We start from the raw sequence: 23,154 nt of genomic DNA on the forward strand, positions 1-23,154 counted from the left end.
TCCCGGCCGCCTGCACCCACTGGCCCCTCGCCCTCCTTCAGCGCCCGCGCGTGGCGGGTGCCCAGTGAGTGTTCAACGAGTGAGGGGACTGGGAGATTCCCGAGGTGGGGGCGCCAGCGTGGCCTGAGTTCTAATCCCAGTTCCGCCCTAGTCCCTATTCGCAGTTTGGCGCTGAGCGGGTGAGTGTTCCTTTTGCACCTCTCTGTTCCTCGCCTGTAAAATGCGAGCGAGGGGGAGCCCCTGCCTCATGTGGTTGTTAGAAGGAATAAATGAGCGAATAGTTACAAAGAGCTTAGGCCGGAACCCGGCGCACGGCCAGAGTGTGAAAGGAGAAAGAGTACTGTGTGTGCAGAAAACCTTTTTTAGGGCCGCCTGGGTGGTTGGGTCGGTGGAGCCCTGGACTTTGGTCCATGGATTTTGGCTCTGGTCATGATCTCTCTATGCTGACATCGAGCCCTGCCTCCAGCTCTGCGCTGAGCGCGGAGCCTGCTTAAGATTCCCTCCCTCTCTCTGCCCCTCTCCCCTGCTTGCACGAGCTCTCTCTCTAAAATGAAAGAAACTGGGGGCGCCCAGGTGGCTCAGTCGGTTAAGCTTCCGACTCCTGGTTTCTGCTCGGGTCGTGATTTCTGTGTGTTGAGATCCCGTCCTGCGTCGGGCCCTGTGCAGACAAGCAAGGAGCCTGCCTCAAATTCTCTCCCTGTTCTCTCTCTGCCCCTCCCTGCCTCTCTCTCTCTCTCTCTCTCTCAAAATAAATAAATAAACACAAGAAAGAAAGAAAGAAAGAAAGAAAGAGAAAGAAAAAAGAAATTAAAACCTTTTTTTAAGGTTTATTTAGAGAGAGAGAGAGCGCACCTGTCTGGGAGGGGCAGAGAGAGAGGGAGACAGGCTCGGAAGCAGGCTCCGGGCTCGGTGCTGACCGCCCCACGCAGGGCGCGAACCCACGAGCCTCGAGATCATGACCTGAGCCGAAGTCGGACGCTTAACCGACTGAGCCACCCAGGCGCCCCGTGGAGCATTCCACCCTGGGCTTCACCAGTTCCAGCTCTGTGGGTAGAGCTCCCCACTAGGACCCTCCCTGGCTACAATTGTGCGACTCCTTCCCACCCTCCGTTCGCGGCCTTAGCACTGCGTGCCCTCCAGCCTTCGCCTCCCCCCCTCCCCAGGTGGATCCCACCGCTCACCGAACACGCCCGGCCCTCGCGACAGAGGCGCCGTGAGTACGCCCGCCATCCGGGCGCATCTTGGGCACACGCTGCCCAGTCCCCCGCCCCCTCTGCAGCGGGCAAGGACCACGTGACTCCTTAAGTAGGCCACTTCTCCTGGGCGAGCCTCTCTGCCCTCCTATTCCCCTTGTCTCCGACCAGCAGCCAAGGATCCAAGAGAAGCAGTTGGGGCCGCGACACGACCGCCAAGGCGCCCCGGGGCCCTGAATCACCACGCGGAATTCTCCCTGGCCACGTGAGCGAACCGAGACAGGAACAACAGTCGAACATGGCCCTCGAGGGCGTGTGCCTAGTACACCTGCCCGGGACTCTTCCCTTCCGTGGGAAGCCAGGGAGCTGGCCGCAAGGGGAAGCCAACAGCATCGCAGGAAGGAAGGATCTGGATCCCAGGGCCGAAGAGAGAGGCCTGGCCGGCAACATGGGCGGGGAGTTTGCTTGAGCCAGACGCAGAGCCTCGCGGTGCACAGCTGCTGCCCTTGGGGGACTGTCCTCATGGCACCTGGCCTCCCCTTCCTTCGCCGTGTCCACCCGGCAAACCCCCATGCCAGGTGAACCCAACCTGCCCTTCTCAACTGCCACCGGAAAGCTGAATGTTCCTGAAGAACACCCTATAACTGGTTCAACTGGTTTTACCTTCAATCGGTGCCCTGAGCCAGGGGGGTCCTTACTCTGTCCTACTGCCTGTTCCGGGAGGTTGGTCTTTCTCAGCCCAGGCGACCCACTTTACCATCGTAAACGCTTCTAAGGGTACAGTTCAGGACTGTTCACGGAAGTTCTTCAAGCTATTGTGAAGCAAACTGTTAGGAATGTTGGTGTACAAATACCTGTTCAAATCCGCACTTTTTTTTTTTTTTTAACGTTTTATTTATTTCTGAGACAGAGGCAGAGCGTGAGAGGGGAGGGGCAGAGACAGGGGGAGACACAGAATCCGGAGCAGGCTCCAGGCTCTGAGCTGTGAGCACAGAGCCAAACGTGGGGCTCGGACTCATGAACCATGAGATCATGACCTGAGCCGAAGTCAGGGGCTCAACCGCTGAGCCACCCAGGCGCCCCTCCTTTCCAATCTTAAAAAAGAATAAAATTCTGATTTTTCCACAGTGGCTGCCCAACACTTACTGTTCTCTGTTCCATTTTTTATGATAAGCTTCCAAAGGGTGTGAAATGCTATCTCCCTAAGGATTAGTGATGTTGAGCAACTTTCTATGTGCTCACTGGCCATTCGCATATCTATTAAAGCTTTTCATAGAGGGGCGCCTGGGTGGCTCAGTCGGTTAAGCGTCCGACTTCAGCTCAGGTCACGATCTCGCGATCTCGCGGTCCGCGAGTTCGAGCCCCGCGTCGGGCTCTGGGCTGACGGCTCAGAGCCTGGAGCCTGCTTCCGATTCTGTGTCTCCCTCTCTCTCTGCTCCTCCCCTGTTCATGCTCTGTCTCTCTCTCTGTCTCAAAAATAAACGTTAAAAAAAAAAATTAAAAAAAAAAAGCTTTTCATAGAAATAAACACCTAGACAAAACACACACAGTACCCTGGTTTCTTCCTCCAGCACCTTCTCCCCAATTTCCTTCTTGAGTGCTGTGGGTGATGAGATTCTCCCCCTTTTACTGACCACCTTTTCTCACCTTGGGGTGTCCCTCTGAGCCCTCCGCTCACACCTCTTAGGATCAGGAGGTTGGAGGGGGGCAGTTTGCTTCTGTTGTACTTCCTCGGCCCCTCCCATCTTTTCTTCTTCTGAGGAGCTCAAGCCGCATCCCCAGGACTGAACTCTGATCCCCATGTTCTGAAAGCCCTGGCCGGTCTCAGAAGCTGCCAACGGACTGCTTCCCCCCAGCGGCTGCTGCATCATCTTGGGGATCATTGTTTCTGCCCTTGGGGGACCCTGGTAACCACAACACTTTCTTCTAGCAAGGCAGGTGAGGGTTTTGCCCAGAATTGATGGTCTCTGGCCAACCTCCTCCCCTCTTCTTTCTCCACCTGGCACCTGATTCTTCCCCGGCCTCCTGCTTTGTTGGGAGGGGACACAGCCACCCCTTCCTCCTCCCTACCCTTGTCTCTGCTCACCTCTCTACTGCTTCCCTTCCCCAAGGGAAGAAATTCCAATCCTACAAAGGGCAAAGCTTTTTTTCTTAATTAAAAAAAATTTTAATGCTTTTTTTTTGAGAGAGAGAGAGAAAAAAAAAAGAGAGAGCACGAGCAGGGGACAAGCAGAGAGAGAGGGAGACACAACCTGAAGCAGGCTCCAGGCTGTGAGCTGTCAGCCCAGAGCCTGATGCGGGGCTCAAACTCATGAACTGCAAGATCATGTCCTGAGCCAAAGTCAGACGCTTAACCGACTGAGCCACCCAGGAGCCCCCTCTCCTTTAATTTCAAATGGATTTTTTTCAGAGCGCCTGGGTGGCTCAGTCAGTTAAGTGTCCGACTTGTGATTTTGGCTCAGGTCATGATCTCACGGTTCATGAGTTCCAGCCCCACATAGGGTTCAGCACTGAGAGCCCCAAGCTTGCTGGGGATTCTCTCTCTCTTTCTCTCCACCCCTTCTCTGCTTGCACGTGTGCTCCCTGTCTCTCTGTCTCTCTGTCTCTCTCTCTCTCAATAAATAAGTAAGCTTTAAGAAAAAATTAAAATGGATTTCTTCTTGATCACAAAAAGGAATAGGTGTTTACTGCAGAAAACGTGGGAAATACTAAACGAAAAAAAAAAATCCTACCAGGCAAAGGTCAACGTGGCCAGTGGGGGTTTGCTTAATATCTTTCCAATCTCTCTGAGTCTATGACTTTTGAATAGTTTTGTATGCTACCTTTTTTTCCCCTTAAAATTGTATTGTTGCCTCAGCAACAGTAGATAGATCAATGGATGGACCGAGGAGCGGGCTGATGGAGACACGATAAGATAGCAGTAGAATATCAGTCATGGTGTCTAGGTGAAGTGCATATGGGATCCCCCGAACAATTTTTTCAAATCTGTAGGTCTGACATCTCTCATAATGAGGTGCGAACACACACACGTCTTAAGGACCAGGAATTGTACTCCTGGATCCAGGCCCGAACTTGATAGAAATGAGCGCTTACGTCCACCGACAGACACGCGTGAACGACGCCCCGCAGCACCTCTCGTACCAGCCCCAAAGAGGAAAGAAGTCAGATGCCCCGGAGAAGTAGAACGTACAGACGGGTTGTGGTCTATCTCACAACTGAGTACCACCACGGTGACAAGGAACACACGCCACGCTACGAAGGAATCTCAAGGACGTTAACGTGGAGCGCAGGAAGGTGGACAAAAGGGGACACGCCGACCCCAAGAACTACATTCCCCAGAATCCCCTGCATCAGGGCTAGTTTCTGCTGATTACAGGCATTTGCTCGAGGTCTGGGAGGCCAGAGGGAAACAATGGTGGTGGCGTAGGCTTTCCCAGATGTGACACTTGGCCAGTGATTTCTGGGGGGGTGGGGGGTGGGGAGGGGCGTCTCCCCGCGGCTCACCCCCTGGTGGCACGGGGTCCCTGATTTCCAAGCACCCTGGGTCAGCGGACATGCCTGCCCTTGGCTCTTCCGGCTCTTCCAGGGGCAAAGCCCCCACGTGCCTGGGTTCGATCCCTCTCCGTGTTCCTGGCTGAGCCTGGCTTGAGACGGCCCGGTTAGAAAGATCTTAAAGGAAGTAGTTGGGGTCTCTGGCTTTTGAACAGAAAAACTGGGGTTTTTAAGCCAGTTCTGTGGGTCTGGGTCTCCTCTTCCTCTGGGTCCTTGTTTAGAAAACAGAGTGAGGTCTACGCACAGTCGTGTGGGAGAGAAAGCAAGATCACATGCGGAGGATCCGAGCCCCAGTGCCTACACTTGAGGTGACAACAGACAATCGGCTGTTACGATCATCATCCTTCCCACTTAACAGATGGGAAAAGCGAGGCCTGAAGAAGTGGTGCCATTTGCCACAGACCACACAGCCAGAAGGTGGCGGGGCGTGTGTCCAAACCCAGGAGTGTGAGCCCCCCTCCTCCCCGACTCCTGTTTCTTTTTTTACTTCTTGAAGATTTGTTGCTGTTGATTTTTGAGAGAGAGAGAGAGAGACAGACAGGCAGACAGAGAAAGCAAGCAGGGGAGAGGTAGAGAGAGAGGGAGACACAGAATCGGAAGCAGGCTCCAGGCTCCGAGCTGTCCGCACAGAGCCCGACACGGGGCTCGAACCCACAAACCGTGAGATCGTGACCCGAGCCGAAGTCGGACGCTTAACCGACTGCGTCGCCCAGGCGCCCCAGTGAGTCCTGTTTCTTTAGCTGTGCCTCAGGGCTTACAGTACCCAGCAAGCCTGGAGTAGCTCTGTGTCCCAAGGACGGTGCAGCAGGATGAAGGGAGGAGGGCCGCCAGTCCGCCTCGCCTCTCTCCTGAGGCTGTCAACTGAGGACGGCCGTGGCCCAGGCCTGTCACCTTGTCTCACCTGGGGCCCTGCTAGCCTGTGTGCTTTTTACAAGGCAGGGGCCAAAGCCTACTGTCGACAGAAGCTCAGAGAAGGGCAGTGCGTGGCCTGGGTCACGGAGCAAATCAGGGGCCAGGCTGGCCTCTGGCCTGACCTCCGGGCTCCCAATCCATCACCAGGCTGGGCTCACCCAGCACCGTGAATGGTGCTGAAGGCCCGGAGGATGTGACCCAGCCGCGGGCTGAGGTGTCCGGAGTTGCCAATGCTGTCCCAGGCCTCCCTCCTCCCTCCATGGTCTCCCTCCTGGTGGCAAGAATGTGGGCGTCCCACCGATGTTGCAACTCCAGGGGAGAGAGCGTTCCTCTTGGCTCCGGGTCCCAGCTAAAGTCCCAAAGTTGCATTTCGTTGACTCCGCTTGGCCACGGATCCATTCCTAGACCGGTGGCAGTGCCCCGGGGCCAGGGGCACACACTCTGGCTGGCCAGCCCTGGGCTCAGGCTGAGGTGGCTGGGAGGCAGGTCTACCCTGAGCCACGGGGACTGAGAACCGGGAGGTGACCTTCTCCGAAGAAGGGGGTCGGTGTCCAGGATGTAGACGCAGGCGATGACCACAACCGGGGGCCCGGGGGCCGAGCCTGTTGCCGGCCCCAGCCCTGCTGGCAGCGACTGGACCCTCTTCTCCGTCTGCTTGGGCCCAGGAGGAGGCAGTAGGAATGGCCTGCAGGAACAGGTCCAGGAAGTGATGGAGGATGGAGTGTTCTTTGGGGAAGGGGAGTATTGGGTCTCCCCGCTCCCCACAGACGGAGTGCTGGCCTCCGTCTCCGGGGCCTCCCCCGGCTGCTGATGAGGGGCGGTGCCACAGAAGTGCGGGTGAGGCCTTGGCCTCGGGGTAGACAAGGCCCTTCCCCACCTCCACACCCGAAACCAAGGTCCACGGACGCTGCCTCCGAGAAGCCTTCCCTGCTGTGCCCATCACCCGCTCAGGAGGCCTGCCCTGTGTCCCCTGGGCTGCCCTCATCAGAGCTCCAGCTGAAGTGTGTGTGTCTCCCTCTCAGAGGGCGGACAAACTGAGGGCAGGAAGGCGGGGATTCCCTGGTGGCCAGGGTGTGCCCAGGGCAGATCTTGGCACAGAGCGGCTGTTCAGCAAACACCCCACGAAGGAAGGAAGGAAGGAAGGGATTGTTGAGTGAGTGGCCCTGCAGACAGCCCCGGGGAGCCCGCGCCTCGGTCCATGGGTGGCCAAAGCTGGGGAGGGAGAGAGTCCAATCCTTTGCGGCTCCCGATGGCCGGAGTCCAAGTTCGACCCATCTTGACCCTCTCAACCCCGCTGGCACGGAGGCCTCCGAAAGCCACGGGGCCAGTAACACGCTGCCACGCCTCTGCCGTCTGTTTGTCTGACCCAGTGCCCGGAAGGCTGCCTGGCACGGAGACTTGCTCACACCCTGGCTCCTCCCCAGGGCAGCCCAGCTCTGCCTCCCGTCTGCCCGAGGGGCCCGATGCCAGCCTGGCCGTCCCACCGCATCCTCACTGTGCCCACTACCCACGGGGCGCTGGGCGGCGGAGGGAGCACTTCAGGATTGGGTGGCACTGGGCCCAAGCCTTACCTGGGTGGGTAGGCTGGCGGGTGCGGGTGGGACTGCTCCCAGGGCCCCTCATCTCCAACCGGGCACCCTGCGACCTCCCCCCCTCGCGTTCCCTCTCCAGGCGCCCTGTTATCTCTCATGCCCCCAGCCTCGGTCCCTGTCAGAACATACCTTCCCCTCTCGCCTGCAGGGAAGGCGGTCAGCCTAGAGGAGACAGGTGGCGTCGCGCCCGCCCTGCCCTTGCCCAGCCAGCGCACACCCCGGGGCCCTTCGCAGGGCCCGTCTCCCTCTCTGTATTTCCCGGCTGCGCAGACGGGCCCGATCTTTGGGGCTGCGGGGAAACGCCCAGAAGCGGCAGCGTCTGGTCTCACAGGGGGCCGGAGGGCCGGCCAGAGGACAGCGCGTTCCCCTCTTGGCCGGTCCACCGCGCTCCCCTGGCGGGAAGGCTGTGGCGGCAGCAGGTGCCTGTACCCACGTCCCCCGTGGCCATCAGCCCTCCCCATCTCCGACCTTGGGCCACGTCCCCGGGCCCAACACGGAGCAAGTTTCCTGCTCCCCGCTTCTGGCCCTTTCTCCGCTGGGAGCCACCGGGCAGGATGCAGCGGTCCTGGGGGCCCAGGCAGGGCACAGCCGTCTTGCCCAGCATGGCCTCCTGGGCTCCCCACTTTACTGGGAGGAGGAGAGGCCGGCCCAGGGGCCCCCGTGGCCGGTGGCGACCTGAGGCTTTGGCTTTTCTGGGTGACCCGAACCCCGCCTGGCTGACCAAAGGGGACGTGAGAGGCTGGAGTGATTCCAGGGTCTCTGTCTCCAGGGAGGAAGCCCCTTCCCCGTCGGCCTGCGGGGGACCCCCGGGGCTAGAGGGATCAGGGCTGAGCAGAGAGATCAGGCTGAGAGTGGGGCATCTGAGAGGATTCAGGAGGTGACATCAGCCGGGTGGAGAAGTGGCTGCTCAGGTAAGGGTGGGGCAGAGAGAGGGTCCAGGAGGAGGGAACAGCAAAGGCCTCCTACCCCAAGCGAGCGCCGGGCTCCTGACCAGCCTCACACCCCCCTCCCCCCACCCCACCCTGTGCTACCAGGGTCCACCAGGGGCCCCGGGGACTAGCCCAGTGTGGCGGAGTCCGGGGCACTCTGTGCCACTGGTGATAGATATTACCCCACTCTGAGCCTCAGGCTCGTCCTCCCTCCCAGGAATGGCAGTGAGGATCCCAGCCCGCCAGCCTTCAGTGTCCCCAAAGATCCAAGACAGACGCTCGGGGTCTTCGCCTGGCCCTCTGCAGGGCCAGAACGGACTCGTGTCACTGGGGGGACAAAGGGCAGACAGGCCGTGGCCTCCTTGCAGGGGTCTCACCAGCCCTGCTCCCTGCTGCGGCTCCAGGGGCTGGGGCAAGCTGAACATTGAACTCTCGGGTGATTCCACAGCTAAGCAAACACGTGTTAGCCCGTGTCAACAGCAGCCAGGCCGACTTTTTTTTTTTTTTTTTGAAATCACAAGCAATTCAAAGCGACTAGCGCTGAGGCGTCTGTTAAAAATTTTGCCATGAGTGGGGGCGCCCGGGTGGCTCAGTCAGTTAAGCTCCGACTTCGGCTCAGGTTCACGGGTTCGAGCCCCGCGTCGGGCTCTGTGCTGACAGCTCAGAGCCTGGAGCCTGCTTCCGATTCTGTGTCTCCCTCTCTCTCTACCCCTCCCCCGCTCGTGCTCTGTCTCTCTCTCTCTCTCTCAAAAATAAATAAACGTTAAAAAAAAGAGTTTTTTTTCCCACGGGGCATTTGGCTGGCTCAGTTGGAGAAGACGCAACTCTTGATCACGGGGTCGTGAGTTCGAGCTCCACGCGGGGTGTAGAGATTACTGAAATAAATGAAACTGAAGTTATTTCGCTCCACAGTGTGGAGCCTGCTTGGGATTCTCTCTCTGCCTTCCCGCGTTCTCTCTCTCTTTCTCAATAAGTAAAATAAACTTAAAAAAAAACTTTAAAAGAGAGCTCTTCCGGCAAAACTGCCCCAGTCTTAAGATTAAACAATATTACACTCTTAAAATTTTCTTTTAACGTTTATTTGTTATTTTTGAGACAGAGACAGAGCATGAACAGGGGAGGGGCAGAGAGAGAGAGGGAGACACAGAATCGGAAGCAGGCTCCAGGCTCCGAGCCGTCAGCCCAGAGCCCGACGCGGGGCTCGAACTCACGGACCTCCAGATCGTGACCTGAGCTGAAGTCGGACGCCCAACCGACTGAGCCACCCCGGCGCCCCAATATTACACTCTTAAAATGAACTTCAGAATCTTCTGCAAAGACAAAAACTATTGCTTCCATCTGCGCTTTTCTTGGACTAAAAGCACGTGCAGAAAACTCTACTTTAAAAATGAACACTGTAACACGGTCAGGTAGCTGCCTTATCTTCTCTTTTTTAGCCAAGACGGTAGAACAGATGACGTATCGTGCGTGCATTACGTCCAGCCACACCTGAGAACGGAACTAGTAAAAGTGACAGGTTCAGGGCAAAGGACTGAAGGAGACACCTTTGGTACGAGCAAAGGGGGCCTCTCGAAGGCGGTGGCTGTGATCCGATGACCGTGGATGTTCTAGATCCATTGGACGAATCCTAGGCAGCAGGCACGCTCCCCAACACCTTGCGCCGGCGACCCCGGCCCCCCCCCCCCCCCCCGCTTTCCTCGTTTCTGCTCCCGACCAGTAGCTGCTGACCACCCACCGTGTGCCACACCGGCACCCAGGCATCCTCTTCCTGCTTGATTTGATCCTCTGTGAGGCTGGCATGACGATCAAGGCCGTTTAACAGACGGGAAGTCAAGTCAGGAGGTGGCCTGACCGGAGCCCTTGGTCCTAACCCGGGTGATTCCCTGTCTCCCTGTCTTTCCCGCCCCGGCTCCTCAGGCGGCCCCCCCGCCCCCCACCCGCCCCTTAAAACCTTCTGGACTGGCCATGCCCAACTTCTCACCATCCTTCCCGGAGAACATCCTGTCCTTCCCCGTCTCCAGGACGCCGACGCTCTGCTGCCTGTCTGCCCCTGGGGCTTAGGAACCGGCTCCTCTGGATCCTTCTTAATCTCACCTCCTCTGTGCTTCTCGGCACATCTATCACACTTACTGCCATTTGTGTATTTGTGTATTTGTGCGGGCAAGAGCTGGGCGGAGTCGCTCCTGCAGCCCCTGTGCCTTTCGAGGGCCCTGCACCTGTTGGCTGAGGTTGAGAAGGTTGTCAAGGGAGCAGGTAAACCCAGAAGAGGGATGGGGATGGGGCAGGGAGGCCGGGCTTGGCCACAGAGGCATCGGCGGGAGGGAGACAGAGCTGGAATCGCGGCCGCGGAGACCAGTTCCGGTGGCCCAGAGAGTTTCCAGGCTGGAACGGAGATGGTTGTGACTGAGGCTGTTTGGGCGGCTGTTAACTGGGGAGGGCAAAGGTCAGAGGCCAAGAGGAGGCCCACCAGGCGGCACTAGCTTGACTTGGGGACCGGGCCCCAGGGGAGGGCTCACGGCACTCTGTCTTACCCCTCGACAGCCCCAAAGTTAGCGGCAGGGTTACCCCCCGTTTGACCAGAGAGGAGCAGTGTTTCGTCCACGCTCACATGGCTGGGGGACAGCAGCAGGACCGTCAGCCCTCTGCCAGCCGTGACCCGGGCTGAGCATCTCCCGGGGCGGCTCCGGGCCACCTGGAGGCTGGTCAGGCCATCCTCCGCTCCCCCGCTCACCCCCAGGAGAAAAATGTGGTTCGACTGGCAAGAGGAGGAAGTAAGCGTCCTTCTATTTGCTTTGCAGGAGAGTGACCCTGGGAGGGACCGTCTCCAACCTGCCGGCGTCCGGGGGAGAAGCTAACAGCCGCCCAACCAGCAGGGGCAAGGAAATCGCAACACGTATCGGCTCCGGGAGGTTAACTATGCAAGACCGCGTGAACGTCCCCCTCCGTGTGACTGTCGCTTCCGAAGTGTGTCCCCTGAGCAAACAAGTGCCCGAGGATCCCCACTTCTGTTTTTGGAGATGACACAGGTAGCCTCCCGGGCACATGCGGTTCCTCCTGTGTGCCTGGGTCACGTTTGTGGAAAGTCACTGTTGAGAGCGAGCCAGCAGCTCGCCAAGCTGGAGGAAACCTCGGGTTTTTTCTTTGCTGTCTTGAGGCAACCTCGTGCTGGACTCTTCCGGATAAAGACAAGTCCACACCCGTCCGGGCCCAGCAAACACATGGGGCACCTCGTGTCCCTTGCAAGCCCCCCGAGTCTATTTGACTAATGGGGTGAGGTCACCGGGCTTATCTGCATGATAACCTTTGGACAAAGTTCTCCTGGCCCCACATCGCTGCACGGAAGGGAGGGTGCAAAGCAGTGACTGCTATGTGTCATCCACGGGACTTTTTAGGAGACAGAGCTTTCTAGAATTCACGTGGTAAAGGCGGGGCCTTGTGACTGAGGCTGGCCCCCGTGACCCTCGGCTCTGTGACTCTCTCCAGGCATGGCTCCCAGTACAGCCAGGACCTCAGGAGCTGGATCTGGGGCTGAAACACAATCTCGGAGCATTTACTCACCTCACCGGGAGGCTCAGCGAGGCGCCCCCACCCCTGAGTAGGGTATCTCCCCGTGTTTGTCCCCTACGGGCTGTTTCTGTCTGGGGCTGTTGCTTGCTCCTAGCACTCACAGTGAAGGCCGTCTGCTGCCATCTTGGATGACCTCAGGTCTGTCCAGCATCTTGTTCTCCCAGAACCAGGCCACTTTCCACCCCCAGGTGCCATCAGGGACCTTGTCATCAATTAAATTTTCCTTTTTTAAAAATATTTATTTTTGAAAGAGAGACAGACAGACAGAGTGCGAGCAGGGGAGGGGCAGAGAGAGGGAGATGCAGAATCGGAAGCAGGCTCCAGGCTCCGAGCTGTCAGCACAGAGCCCGATGCGGGGCTCGAACTCACGGACCGCGAGATCATGACCTGAGCTGAAGTCGGACGCTCAACCGACTGAGCCACCCAGGCGCCCCGTTTTCTGGGGGGGGACCCCGTCATCATTTCAATGCAACCCTTCCCAAGTTCTGAGAGTCAATTCTGACCTCAACCTCCTGTCCTCTCTACGTGCTTGTCTGACTCCTGCTGGACTGTTCTCTGACCACAGGAGCACCTCCAGGCCAGGCCAGGGGTCCACTCAGGCCGTGGACACATCTCCTGTTCCCTCACACTCTCTCCTGCCCACCCGAGCCCTATCCTTCTGCCTCCTGCGACCCCCACCTGGCTGAGAGCCTCGCACCTGGGCTGAGAAGTGCTGCCATTGGCCTTGGTTCCGGTGGGTGCCTGGGACATCGACTGGCACCTAGAAGGTGACTGGTGAAGATTTCCGGAACGAATTTTATCAGGTTTCTACAGTCAGCTCGCTTTTCCTTTCTCGATATCGACTCTCCTTCGCGCTCCTTAAGCTTTGGGGACTCTCACCTCCCCCTCGTTCCCAGGTGACCTCGCCTCCTGTTTGCGGACAAAATGGAAAACCTCGTGCCGGAGCTGCCTCCCCCCCTCCACTTGTCGCCAAGGAAGACGGACCCGCACGAAGACCAGACTCTGAATAACTTTACCCCTTCCCTTCTGGGAGCCCGTCCCCTCCGGAAGCTTCTCGCCTCACCACGTGGCCTTCGTTAATGAGAAGAATCGCCTCCTCGCCACCCCCCATGCCAGCTGCCATCCTTCCCTCCCTCACAGCCAGACTCCCGTCTTCCCCCCGCAGTCCGGCTACTCCAGGAAGTGCCCACTCTCTCCCGGGTCAGGAGGAGGGCCCGGGGGGTGGTCTGCCCACCTCCCCTAGGTCACCTCACCGGCTCCCAGGGCTTTAGTGACACCCGTCACACACACACACACACACACACACACACACACACACACGGAGGCCTCTCGCCCCCGCCTCCCCACCCCCGGCACTACTACAAACGTTAAAGAAACGTCACCTCACTGCCGTCCCTCCGGATGGGGCCGCTCGGGGTCTCAGACCGGGCGCCCGTGTGCGTGTTGCCCGCCAGCCAGCCTTCTGGTGTGTGAGCAGACCCAGCGGGGCGGGTTGCCCCCAACAGGTGGAAGTCAGGATCTACTGAACTCAGCAGAAAGACTCACAAATCTGACGAGGACCTGGTAACAGTCACTCGCCTTTTAAAGACCGTTGGCCCGAGGCCAGGGGCCGTCTGCCGTCCTCCAGGCTGGAAACTTTCCAGCTGTTTCCATGAACGTTAACTTACATCCCTGGGAGGCGCAGACGGTAAGAGGGGGCGGGGGCGGCCCTGGTGGGAACCCCCTTCCCAATCCTGCCCGTCCACCCGCCCTGAGAGTCAAAATCCGCTCCCCCCCTCCACCCACCCCCGCGCCGGGCCTCACCCCTAGCGGGTGCAAGCTGTGCCCGCACCCCCACGACACCGCTGAGGGAGAAGCCGGAGGCCGTGTCACCCTCCCTCGCAGGCCAGGGCCACGCTTACCACAACCCCGAGGGTGCAGAACTCCACTTGGCCCCGCGGCCAGCACAGCGGGGCGCATGCCAGTGACAGAGCTGGCATTCGAGGAACAGAAACCACGCCAGGGCCCCGGGCAGAGTGCCGCACGCCGGCTGGCCGCTGGGCAGGGGAAGGGACCCGTTTCAGAGACGAAAGCCGAGAGCGGACCCCAGGCCCGAGCACCCGCCCCGCCTGCCTGGCTCGCGCTGGCCCCCGCAGACTCGCGGGCACTACAGAGAGGTCGGGGCCACGCGGACGCCGCCTGGCTGCGCCGGCTCCGGCTCCCGGACTCGAGCCGGTGGGTCCCGTGTCCTCCTTCGACTAGGTTTTGCTACAGTAACTGGGAGAAGGGACCCAGGCCGGCTCTGCATGCCAGTCTTGTCCAGTTCAGCGAGGGGAGCGAGCGGGTCCCCGGGAGCCGAGTCTTGGCTCGAGGGCCGTGTGGTCTGCAAGGAGCCTCCCCGCCGAGATAAGGAGCCCTTTCCCCTCGTGGTTATTATTATCTACTTCGAGGGAGAGAGAGGCCGCGACTGGGAGAGGGGGAGAGAGAGAGGGAGACAGAGAATCCCAAGCAGGCTCCCGCACGGCCAGCGCAGAGCCCGACACGGGGCTCGAACCCACAAACGGCAAGGTCACGGGCTGGGCTCAAACCAAGCGTCGGACGCCCCGCAGACGTAGCCACCCAGGCGCCCCCCCCCCCATCTTTTACACTGAGGGGGCGTCAGAAGCAAACGGAGACCAGGGCTCAGAAAGACGCCACACTCAGACACTGAGAAGCTTTACAAATTCTACTTCACGGGGAAACCTTGCGGAGAAAGTCACCCCTCGGACCTTCTCCGTTCAGATACAGCGAACACCGGCCAAATTGTTTTAATTTCCGAATTTATTAAAATGATTAACCTCAATACTGCAAGTGCATGTACAAAATATTTGTAAAAAATGTCTTTAATGAAACGTTAAAGAACTTACCTCAAATGCTGAAAAAGTCCTTTTTTTTTTCAATTCTTTCAGTACAAGGAATACATTGTATCTCAAAAGTATTACAACTCAGCAAAACAATTTAAGACAGTAATTTGAAAAACGATTGAAAATTGAAAACTTTACATGTATTTTTCTGATCGCTTCCTGATTCTCACACAACGCCAAAATCTGTTACGAATCATTGCATAAGCTCGAGCTAAAAGCCGTATTGAACGCAGCCCTCTTCCGAGTGGTCACCGGCGTGTGGCCCTGGCCAGGCCCCACAGTGAAGCTCTGAGCAGAGCCAGAGCGGCCCCGAGGCCCCGAACTTTAGAAACGGAAATGGGGTCTCCCCGGAGGGTGGCGGCCGCCACCGCTCAGACCCACGGGGAGGTCGGCCTCAGAAGACGAGGCCACCATCAAGTTAAAACAGACATAAATAAGTTACTAGAACGAAGCTGGAAAGTGGAGAAAGGCGGGAAACGGGGGACCTTGGGACTTCTTCCTTAAGATGGAAAATTCCTGAAATGGCTGTTGTTGGTATTTCAAGAGGAGGTCTTGAGACTTAGTCTCCGAACCTCTTCGCAACGCTCCAAACTAAGGCGGGAGTGGCGGAGGCGGCCCACCGCTCTCTGGGACTTTCCAGACACAGGGTCCGCGCCCGGCCGTCCTTAGCGGCGCGGGCCGCACGCCTCTCCTACGAGGGACAGCGCGAGGCCCGGACGTGGTCCCTAACGCGCTCCGCGTGCCTCGGGACAGGCCTCGGGGGGCCGCCCCGCGGGGCGAGGTGAAGGGCGACACGCGGTGCGGAGGGGGTGTGAGCGCGTGCAAGTGTGCACACGCGTCCGCGGGATACCTGAGGGGCTAACGTGCACACGACAGACGGGAACGAGACGATGTAAGACCACCAAGTAAGTCCTTAAAGAACGTGAGGAGAAACCAAATTCTAAGTTTCAAACGCTTTTATGAGTATTATTAATTTCTGTTGGGAACCCGTTAGCAGTCGTTTTCAGGAACTCAAATGACGTCCCCAGAACCTGGAGGCTGGTAGGAATCCACCAGAAACAAGAGTAAGCATTGAGGTTTTCTCCACTGGACTTTTCGTTACGGGCAGATTCCTTTTAATATTTTAAGACATGGGCTACTTTTCTACAGACACTACACAAATCCCCTAAGTTGATTTGACTTCGGAACACGGCATTATCTGAAAGTACATGTACACATTTCCCAGAAATAAAGAGACCCCCTGGCGTGAAACACCTGCTACAGATGCAGATTCCCAAACGCTTTGTCCGATGGTTTGTAAAATCATCCACAGAAACGAAAGGTTGGTTTTGAACATAAAGTAGGAATCAAAAATTTGCTCATTAAGTTACTTAAAATTAATTTCTCTTCTCAAAGTGCTTCAAAAAAAAAACAAATCTGACTCCTCTTTCTGTTTAACTGATAAGAGTCAAAAAAAAATCTTTGATATTTTCATACATAAACTAACATAAGCTGAGAACGCTCACTGATGCAGTGCTTAAAACTATATATTTTATACTTTCCTATTTTATTGGCATGAATATTTCTAAACTTAAAAACCTTCCTGGTAAGTTCTTTTAATTTCTTACGACAAAAATTTCTCACAACACACAAATATTTACAACATATACATGGTTTTCGGTTCTTTACATTGAATTTTCAGAGACAAACGTTTTTATAGGTTTTACCACAGAACAAAAGCTGTGACTCATGTTTTTATTTCATAAACTATTATAAGTTAAAGTGAATAGAGTTTTTAATATTCCTTGTAGCATTTTACAAGTGCAACAGAAATCTCGAAGACCCAAATTAAGAGAGCTGTAGTTCATTAGATAAATGTCGCTCGTTGTCATCACATTGTTCACAGCAAAGTTTTGAAAAAATAAGCACCAATCATTCTTGCAAAGAACAATTTTATCTAAAAGGATTGAAAAGTGTTAAATACAAGGTCTTTAATTTACATGTCAAGCAATAAATACGCCGCATCGAAACCCGGCCCGCACACTGCCTACCCTCGTCCATACACCGTGCTGAAAAGTGAGCTGTACCTTTTATTTTTCCTTTTTCCCTTGTTTTTTACAGAAGCCAATTCGACTCCCAACCGATGGTCTGCTCTTTTGACCAAGGCCACAAACAGCACACCCGGGCCCGCAAACAGTGTGAAACTGACAGAACTCCAAGGGGGAAACATCTAGCAAATAAATCAGAAAGCCAAAGGTCGTTGCTGGTGATATTAGCATATACTAGAAAACCTTAATATGCTGCTACTATGATTTGTTTTAAATTATTGTTTAGTCATATATTAAAGAGCCACTCGATGCTCTTGGTTAGAAAAAAAAAAAAAAGAAAGAAAAGAAAGAAAGAAAGAAAAAAGAGAACTGTGTAGCCACATTATTGTTTTCAACGTCCCGTGTGGAAAGTTGCTATCACTGTACAATTTTGCTTGAGCCTTTATTTTACAACGGGGCTTTTACCTCTAACTCGGAATTGCACGTACGAAGGCTGTTTAAAAAGTACAATAAAAATGTGCACAAATCAGACCTCGGCAGAGCCAGTATGCTGTACACTTTCTACAGTAGGAGGCCGAGAAGGGAGGAGGGCAGGTGCCGCCTCCACGAGGTCTCAGGCGAGCAGAAACCGACGGGAATTGTTGCTGATTCCTCTCAGCCGGCTGATTCCTTGCCCGGGCCGAGGGAAGACCGAGACCGAGAGCTTACGCGTTGAGCCTCAAAGACTGATCTTCTCTCCTCCGGGAGGAAATGTCAATGTCTATGGAGTCCTTCCCGACGATGAGCCGCAGGCGCTTGGCGGGAGGGAGGGGAATGAAGTCGTCCTCCTCGTAGTCCTCGTCCTCCTCTTCGCCCTCCGAGGAGGAGGGCTCGTCCGTGCTCTCCTCGTCGTACTGACTGTAGTCGTCCACCTCCATGCGGGACTCGAGCAGGGACAGCGGGTCGCTGCAGCACACCCCGTTCTCGCGGAGCCCCTCCGCGTACGGCCCCCGACCTTCCTCGTCCCGCTTCAGCTGGATCTTCAGTTTCGTGGAACTGCCGCCTGAGCCCGAGCTGAACCCATTATTGAGCTTCGCTACGTAGAGACTGTTGTCGTTTTCGCGGTCTTTACTCAACTTGATGCTGATCTTCGAAGAATTCACTCCGTCGCTCTCTTGCTCGTTCGTCTTGCTGCTGCTGTCGTGCCGCCTGCGGAGAGTCAATTTGGGAATCCCGGAGTTATTTTCCAGGATCAACTGTGCGTCATACCGTGTGATTCGCCTCTTCTTTTTGCTTTTCGCAGTTCTGAAGCCGTCTTTTGTCTTGAAGCTCTCGGACGTCACAAGGGAAGCGTCGCCGGGCGAGGGAGCCCAGTCCGGGTAGGTCCCGGCCGTGGCCTCCGAGCCACCACCCTCGCCCTGCTCCGGGTGGGACCCCGGCACCTCCGGCGCCACGCTGGCTTCCCCAGGGGAACCCTGGCCCGGAGCCGACTCCTCGGCTTTCGCCGACTGTTTCACAAGTTTCCCCTGTCGGGATTTCTTCTTGGACGCGCCGCCGTCGCTCCTGGGACACCTGGCCTCCCCCTTCTGTGCGCCTCCGGGGCCCAGATCTTCCTCCCGCGGCGCGGGCGCGGGCTGCTCCTGGCTGTCCGGGCCCGGTTCGGTCAAGCCGCTTTTGTAGCCGTCCGCCGCGTCCGGTTCCGGCTTGAGGTCGGAAGCCTCCCTGGGATTCGCCCTCGTCCTCGCCGACCGCCGGGTGGGGTACGTGCCGGGGGCGCTGTCCCCGGGCGGCGGGGCGCCTCGCCCCGCGCTCGCTCTGTGCTCCCTGGCCGCGTGTCTGGTTAAGCACCCGCCAGCTGCTGTGGCTTGGACTGGTCCCTCTGGCTCCTTATCTTTTTTAATGGGTAAGTTTTTATACAGAACTACTTTGGGCTCTTTAAGTACTAAGTTTCCCATCTCGAGTTTTCTTGAAGCACTCTTTTGCTCCAGCCGTTTGCAATGATTTCTTAATTTTATCTTTGAAAGTAAAGGCTTTGCAGGCTTTTTCAGTTTCTTTGGTACCCTGGAATTATTTACATGAGTTAGCTTAGATGAGGTAGAGTTGGAAGAAGCTGGAATTCTTGACATAGATTGCCTTGTTAACGTTCTGCTCTGGCCGTTCTTTTTCACACCAACTGAAGATTTTCGGTTAGGAGCTGCAGGTTTAGAAGAAAAAAAAAAAAAAGGATGAAAAGCAGGCTTGGTAACGCAGGAGCGCTCAACACAACAATGCCCGACCCTGCCAGCTACGAAACGTTAGGCTCACACCGGCACGTGCCAGACGGACGCGTCCGCTCTCTGCCAGGCACACGGGCACCCCCTCTCTGCTCCCCTTTGACTCCCCGACTGCGGCCTCCGATTCATGGAGCATCTCTGCATTTCGCACAGCAAGGACCGGGATTTCACTCTGAGCTTGTCCACAATCTATCGTGATGCCTGTCCCAGCTAAGTACTTCTTCTCCGGAGTTTGAAGCAAGCTTAGAGAAAGAGCGGTTTTTCTTTCACAAATTCTTAACACCCTCATTCAAAACCGGTTTCTGAAATCCATTCCTCAGGAACTCAAAGTAAGCAGACCACTTGCTTTGTGACAGGGAATACAGAACGGAAATAGATTACTAATGAGCTCTAACGGACACACCCTATCACAATGGTTTCAAACAAGCAAGAGAGACCCTAAGAAGCACATGTTGTGATTCCCGGGCGACACTGGCCCACAAAGAACCGCACCGCGCATTCTCCCTGCAACTCCGTGAGGACCAGCAGGCTTCCGAGGGCTGAAGAACCCACTTGGCCCCGTCCCTCCAGGGACTGCCCGCCGCCAACGATCAAACTCGGGAGGAAAGCAGCACGCTGCTAGCGAGGCTCTCGGGACCGAGGGAGATCCGAGCCAACGTTCTCCAGACAAGGACACAAAGGCTGCGACGACCCTACTGGGGACGGCCACCCGCGGACCAACAGGAGAGTCGACCAGATTCTCAAAAGGCTTATGTGTGACTCGAGTTTAAGCTGCCCCCAGAGTTTCTTTCTGACCTTGCCACGGACCTCCGCTCGTCTTTGTTCTTCTCTCCATTTACAGTTTGGACCTATGGGTGCAGTGTTTTACACGAGTCAATTTCTCAGTTATTTGGTGCCCCCACCCCCCACCTGAAAACCTCTCCCCCCCTAACTACACTTTTCAGTCACTCACTACGGAGCCTGAGATGACCCAACTAACGATCCCCACTTCTCACCAGGGAACAGGGAGAGAGTAAAAACGACTGTGGGGAAACCCAGCACGCTGCCTAACGCTGCCGCCCACTACATGCCCCAGGGTTGCCAGGGCGACTGTCCTTCCTTCCACATGGCTGCACAAGTCACCATTAGTTTCCACTGAGACAGAAGAGCAAGGATGCATTGCGAGCCATTTCCAAAAATATCAAACCACCGAGAACAGAAGGCTCTGTACTCGGGCAGGGTGTCTCACGAACTGCTCTGGGGCACCCAAACCAGCCGGGTTCCCAGGGAGGAGATCCTCTGGCGAGAACGAGAACATGCTCATCCACGTGGGCCACCACCAAGGCAGCCACTCGGTTTTAGACTTGGTAGGAGGAGTGGTTTGGATGCCGTCCAGTCGGAGAACAACTGAGGTGCATGAACTGGAATTATGCAAGTAGCCAGAAGTTGTTTTTTTAAGCAGAAGGATACGCAGGGCATTCTTTTGTTAAAGGATTTCTTTTACAAGACTTCCCACAAGGTAGACCGAGCAGACGTGCCTGTGGATGTAAACGCGTGGGAGCGTCCGCCACTTGGCCGTCTCCGACTTGCCGCGAGTCCTCTGCTCGGCCCACGACTCCTCGAGGGCCATCCTATGACCAAGCTTAGCTGTTCTCGCCTGATTTTCCCTTTTTCTGGCCTGTTCTCACTCGGCACCGCAATGACCCCTTCACGGTGCAAACGTGCACACCGCAGGCTTGGCGGCAGTCCCCCGCGGTCTGGGTCCAGCCTGTCCCTCTGAGGAGGCAGCCTCGGTCGGCCTTGGAAAACCTGCTTGTGAAATCCAGCGAACACTTTTCAGCCCTTTCCCCCTCCGCTTTCTCCGCAGAATGTGACGCTGCTCGCCGTTTTTCTTCCCGAAAACTCCCGTCCCGTTGGCTGCCCCCAACAGCACTCTCTCCTGGCCTTGCCTCTGCCCCTTCAACTGCGCCCCTCAGGCCTCTGCTGTCCTAGACCCTCTGGAAACTACCCGCGTTCGCCGGGTGGTAAGCACCCCCGCCCCATGGCTCTTACCACCGATGCCCTGGCAGCTCCCGAACCACTTTCTCTAGACTCTCTCCTAGATTACAGTTCCGGATCACCCAATACCCACTGGCATCTAGATCCTTCCGTGAGGATGGGCTCCTCACAGTCAACATGCCAAACTGAACTCACCATCAAGCTTCGCGGCTGCTTCCCCTTCTAAATTCTCCATCCCGCTCAGGTCACCACCACCATCCACCCAGCGGCTCAAGCAGACACCGGGAGGTCCTCCTGGACTTCTGCTTTCCCTGGCTCGCCCCATCAGCTGCCACATCCCTCCCGCGGAGCCCACTCTTGCCGCGGCCCCCGAGCCACCTACCGCCCTCGGCTCACCATCCCTTGCCTGAGCTGTGGCGGCGGTCTCCTACCCTTTCTCATCTCTCCCACTGCTTCCCGGACATTCCAGCCTCCACCGTGTGGCCAGAGCGGCCTTCCTGGTATGACACGTCACTTCTGGGCTTTAAACTCATCAGTGATCTCATGCCCCAAGAGTAAGTCCGAAACTTTAAACAATGGTCAGATCCCTCCTTCCCGCCTTCTACTCCAGCCGTGATGCACTTGGCTTACTGGAGTCCTGCAGTCACCCCTGGATCTCCACTGATGAACTCCCTCTGCTCTGAACCTGCTTCGCTTGGCCAACCACTCGTCCCCTTTAAGACTCAGCTTGGGAAATGTTTTGCTCAGGGAGCCTTTCCTGACTTTCTGTAGATGGCAGGTCAACCTTGCCGTGTATTTTCAGAGCACCTGAGAGTCTCCTGACTCTGGCTCTCATTTTAATCCACTAGAGGTGTCTCATTTTATGATGATTCCGAATCCACCCCTGCTTCCAACAGATTCTCTGCTTAGCTGGTGGCGGTGAACCACCCGACGGAGAGCGCTTTATTGTTTTTGTGTTCTCAGTGGCACAAAATGGACCGTGTGTGAGGCTACGTGTGACTTCAACACAGAGATCTCACGTCCGCGTTCACGTACGTGTCGGCCTGGTCTTTTGTTTTAAAAGCATCATCTCGTCAAAAGCCAAGCCAGAAGGGATGCTCATCAGGGAAAAGGGCAGAAAAGACACAGACAAGCTGGGCACGGGCGCCAAGGGCTCTTCACTCTCCCAAGCGGGTCCACCCTGTCGTCGGGGGCTCGAGGAGGACAGCGGCGCAGGCGGGACAGATCGTCGGCACAATGCGGGCTAACGGGAGCCTGTCCAGAGGGCTCGGACCGACGGGCGTGAGCTACACCCCCTGCAGCTGCCCTACTCTCAGCGCCACGGGGGACTCTCTTGCCTGGAGGCGGGGACAAATCCCACATGCGTAAACCCAAGACAGTAATTTCAGGTGGAGACACACTTTCTCAGCAATTACTACATAGTGGGTGCTGTGCAAAGTGGCCAAATTAGCGTGACCTCAATGCTAATACACGTTCTCTGCAGTGAGTGCCACTGCACCTACGTGAACAGCACACAGGGACAAGCGTGCCCAAGACCGTCCACCTGGGACGTGGAGGAGATGGGATCTGGACTAAGGCCTGTGGCTCCGGACCCGCCGTTATCGGTGCGGCCTTGAGGCGCACCACAGAGTCACGGCGCCAGCCCCAACTCCCGGGTAACGGTCGTCACAGCCATTCCGGGGGGGGGGGGGTCCTCCAAATCGTAAGGTAGCCCTGCGTGGGCGTCAACAGTTACAGCCAGACACGAGAACGGCAAGACGACACCAGAGCCTTCCGCGCGCCCGGGCCGTGCCCTGTACTGGAAAAGCCCCGAGACGAGCGCTACCAGCGTGAACCGAGGGCCATCCGCAGCCTGGCATCTTCAGCACTTGAAGATCCAGAAAACCCTCAGTAAGACTTTAAAGGCTTCCGTTCCGGTTTGTCAGGCATCTTCCAACCTTTGGAAGCACAGGCATCTTCCGACCTCACACGACCGACACAGACTGGCGTGGCTGCCCGGAACAGGGTGTCGGAAGGGCCTCCGAAGGAGCCCACAGGCTTAGCAGCAAAGAGCGTTCAGACCAGCAGCGATGTCCGTGCCAGCTGAGTTAGAGCGGGCCCCGGTCCACCATCTCTAGGACAGGTGCTCCGGCGTTAGGATGAGCTTATGGCACTGGCCTTGTCTTCTGGGCCTCACCCCAACTTGTGACAGGACTCACATCCCCTTTCACAGCACTATGGGGGCGGGGGGGGGGGTGGCCTAGCCACGGAGGCACGAGAGGCCTAAAAAAC

General features: G+C 56.6%; 1 protein-coding gene across 7 annotated transcripts in view; it reads right to left on the reverse strand.

The window, feature by feature from the left end:
- Positions 1-14,526: 14,526 nt before the first annotated feature.
- The window catches only part of KMT5B (lysine methyltransferase 5B), a 58,454-nt gene continuing 49,826 nt past the window's right edge, over positions 14,527-23,154 (reverse strand). For all 7 annotated transcript variants that reach the window (XM_045039650.1, XM_023240158.2, XM_023240156.2 and 4 more), the window contains one exon: positions 14,527-18,827. In XM_045039650.1, coding sequence (XP_044895585.1) covers positions 17,359-18,827 — 1,469 coding nt within the window. In that variant the 3' untranslated portion in view covers positions 14,527-17,358. The remainder of the gene's footprint in view (positions 18,828-23,154) is intronic.

Source organism: Felis catus, chromosome D1 (assembly GCF_018350175.1).
Source record: "Felis catus isolate Fca126 chromosome D1, F.catus_Fca126_mat1.0, whole genome shotgun sequence".
Taxonomy (NCBI): Eukaryota; Metazoa; Chordata; class Mammalia; order Carnivora; family Felidae; genus Felis; species Felis catus.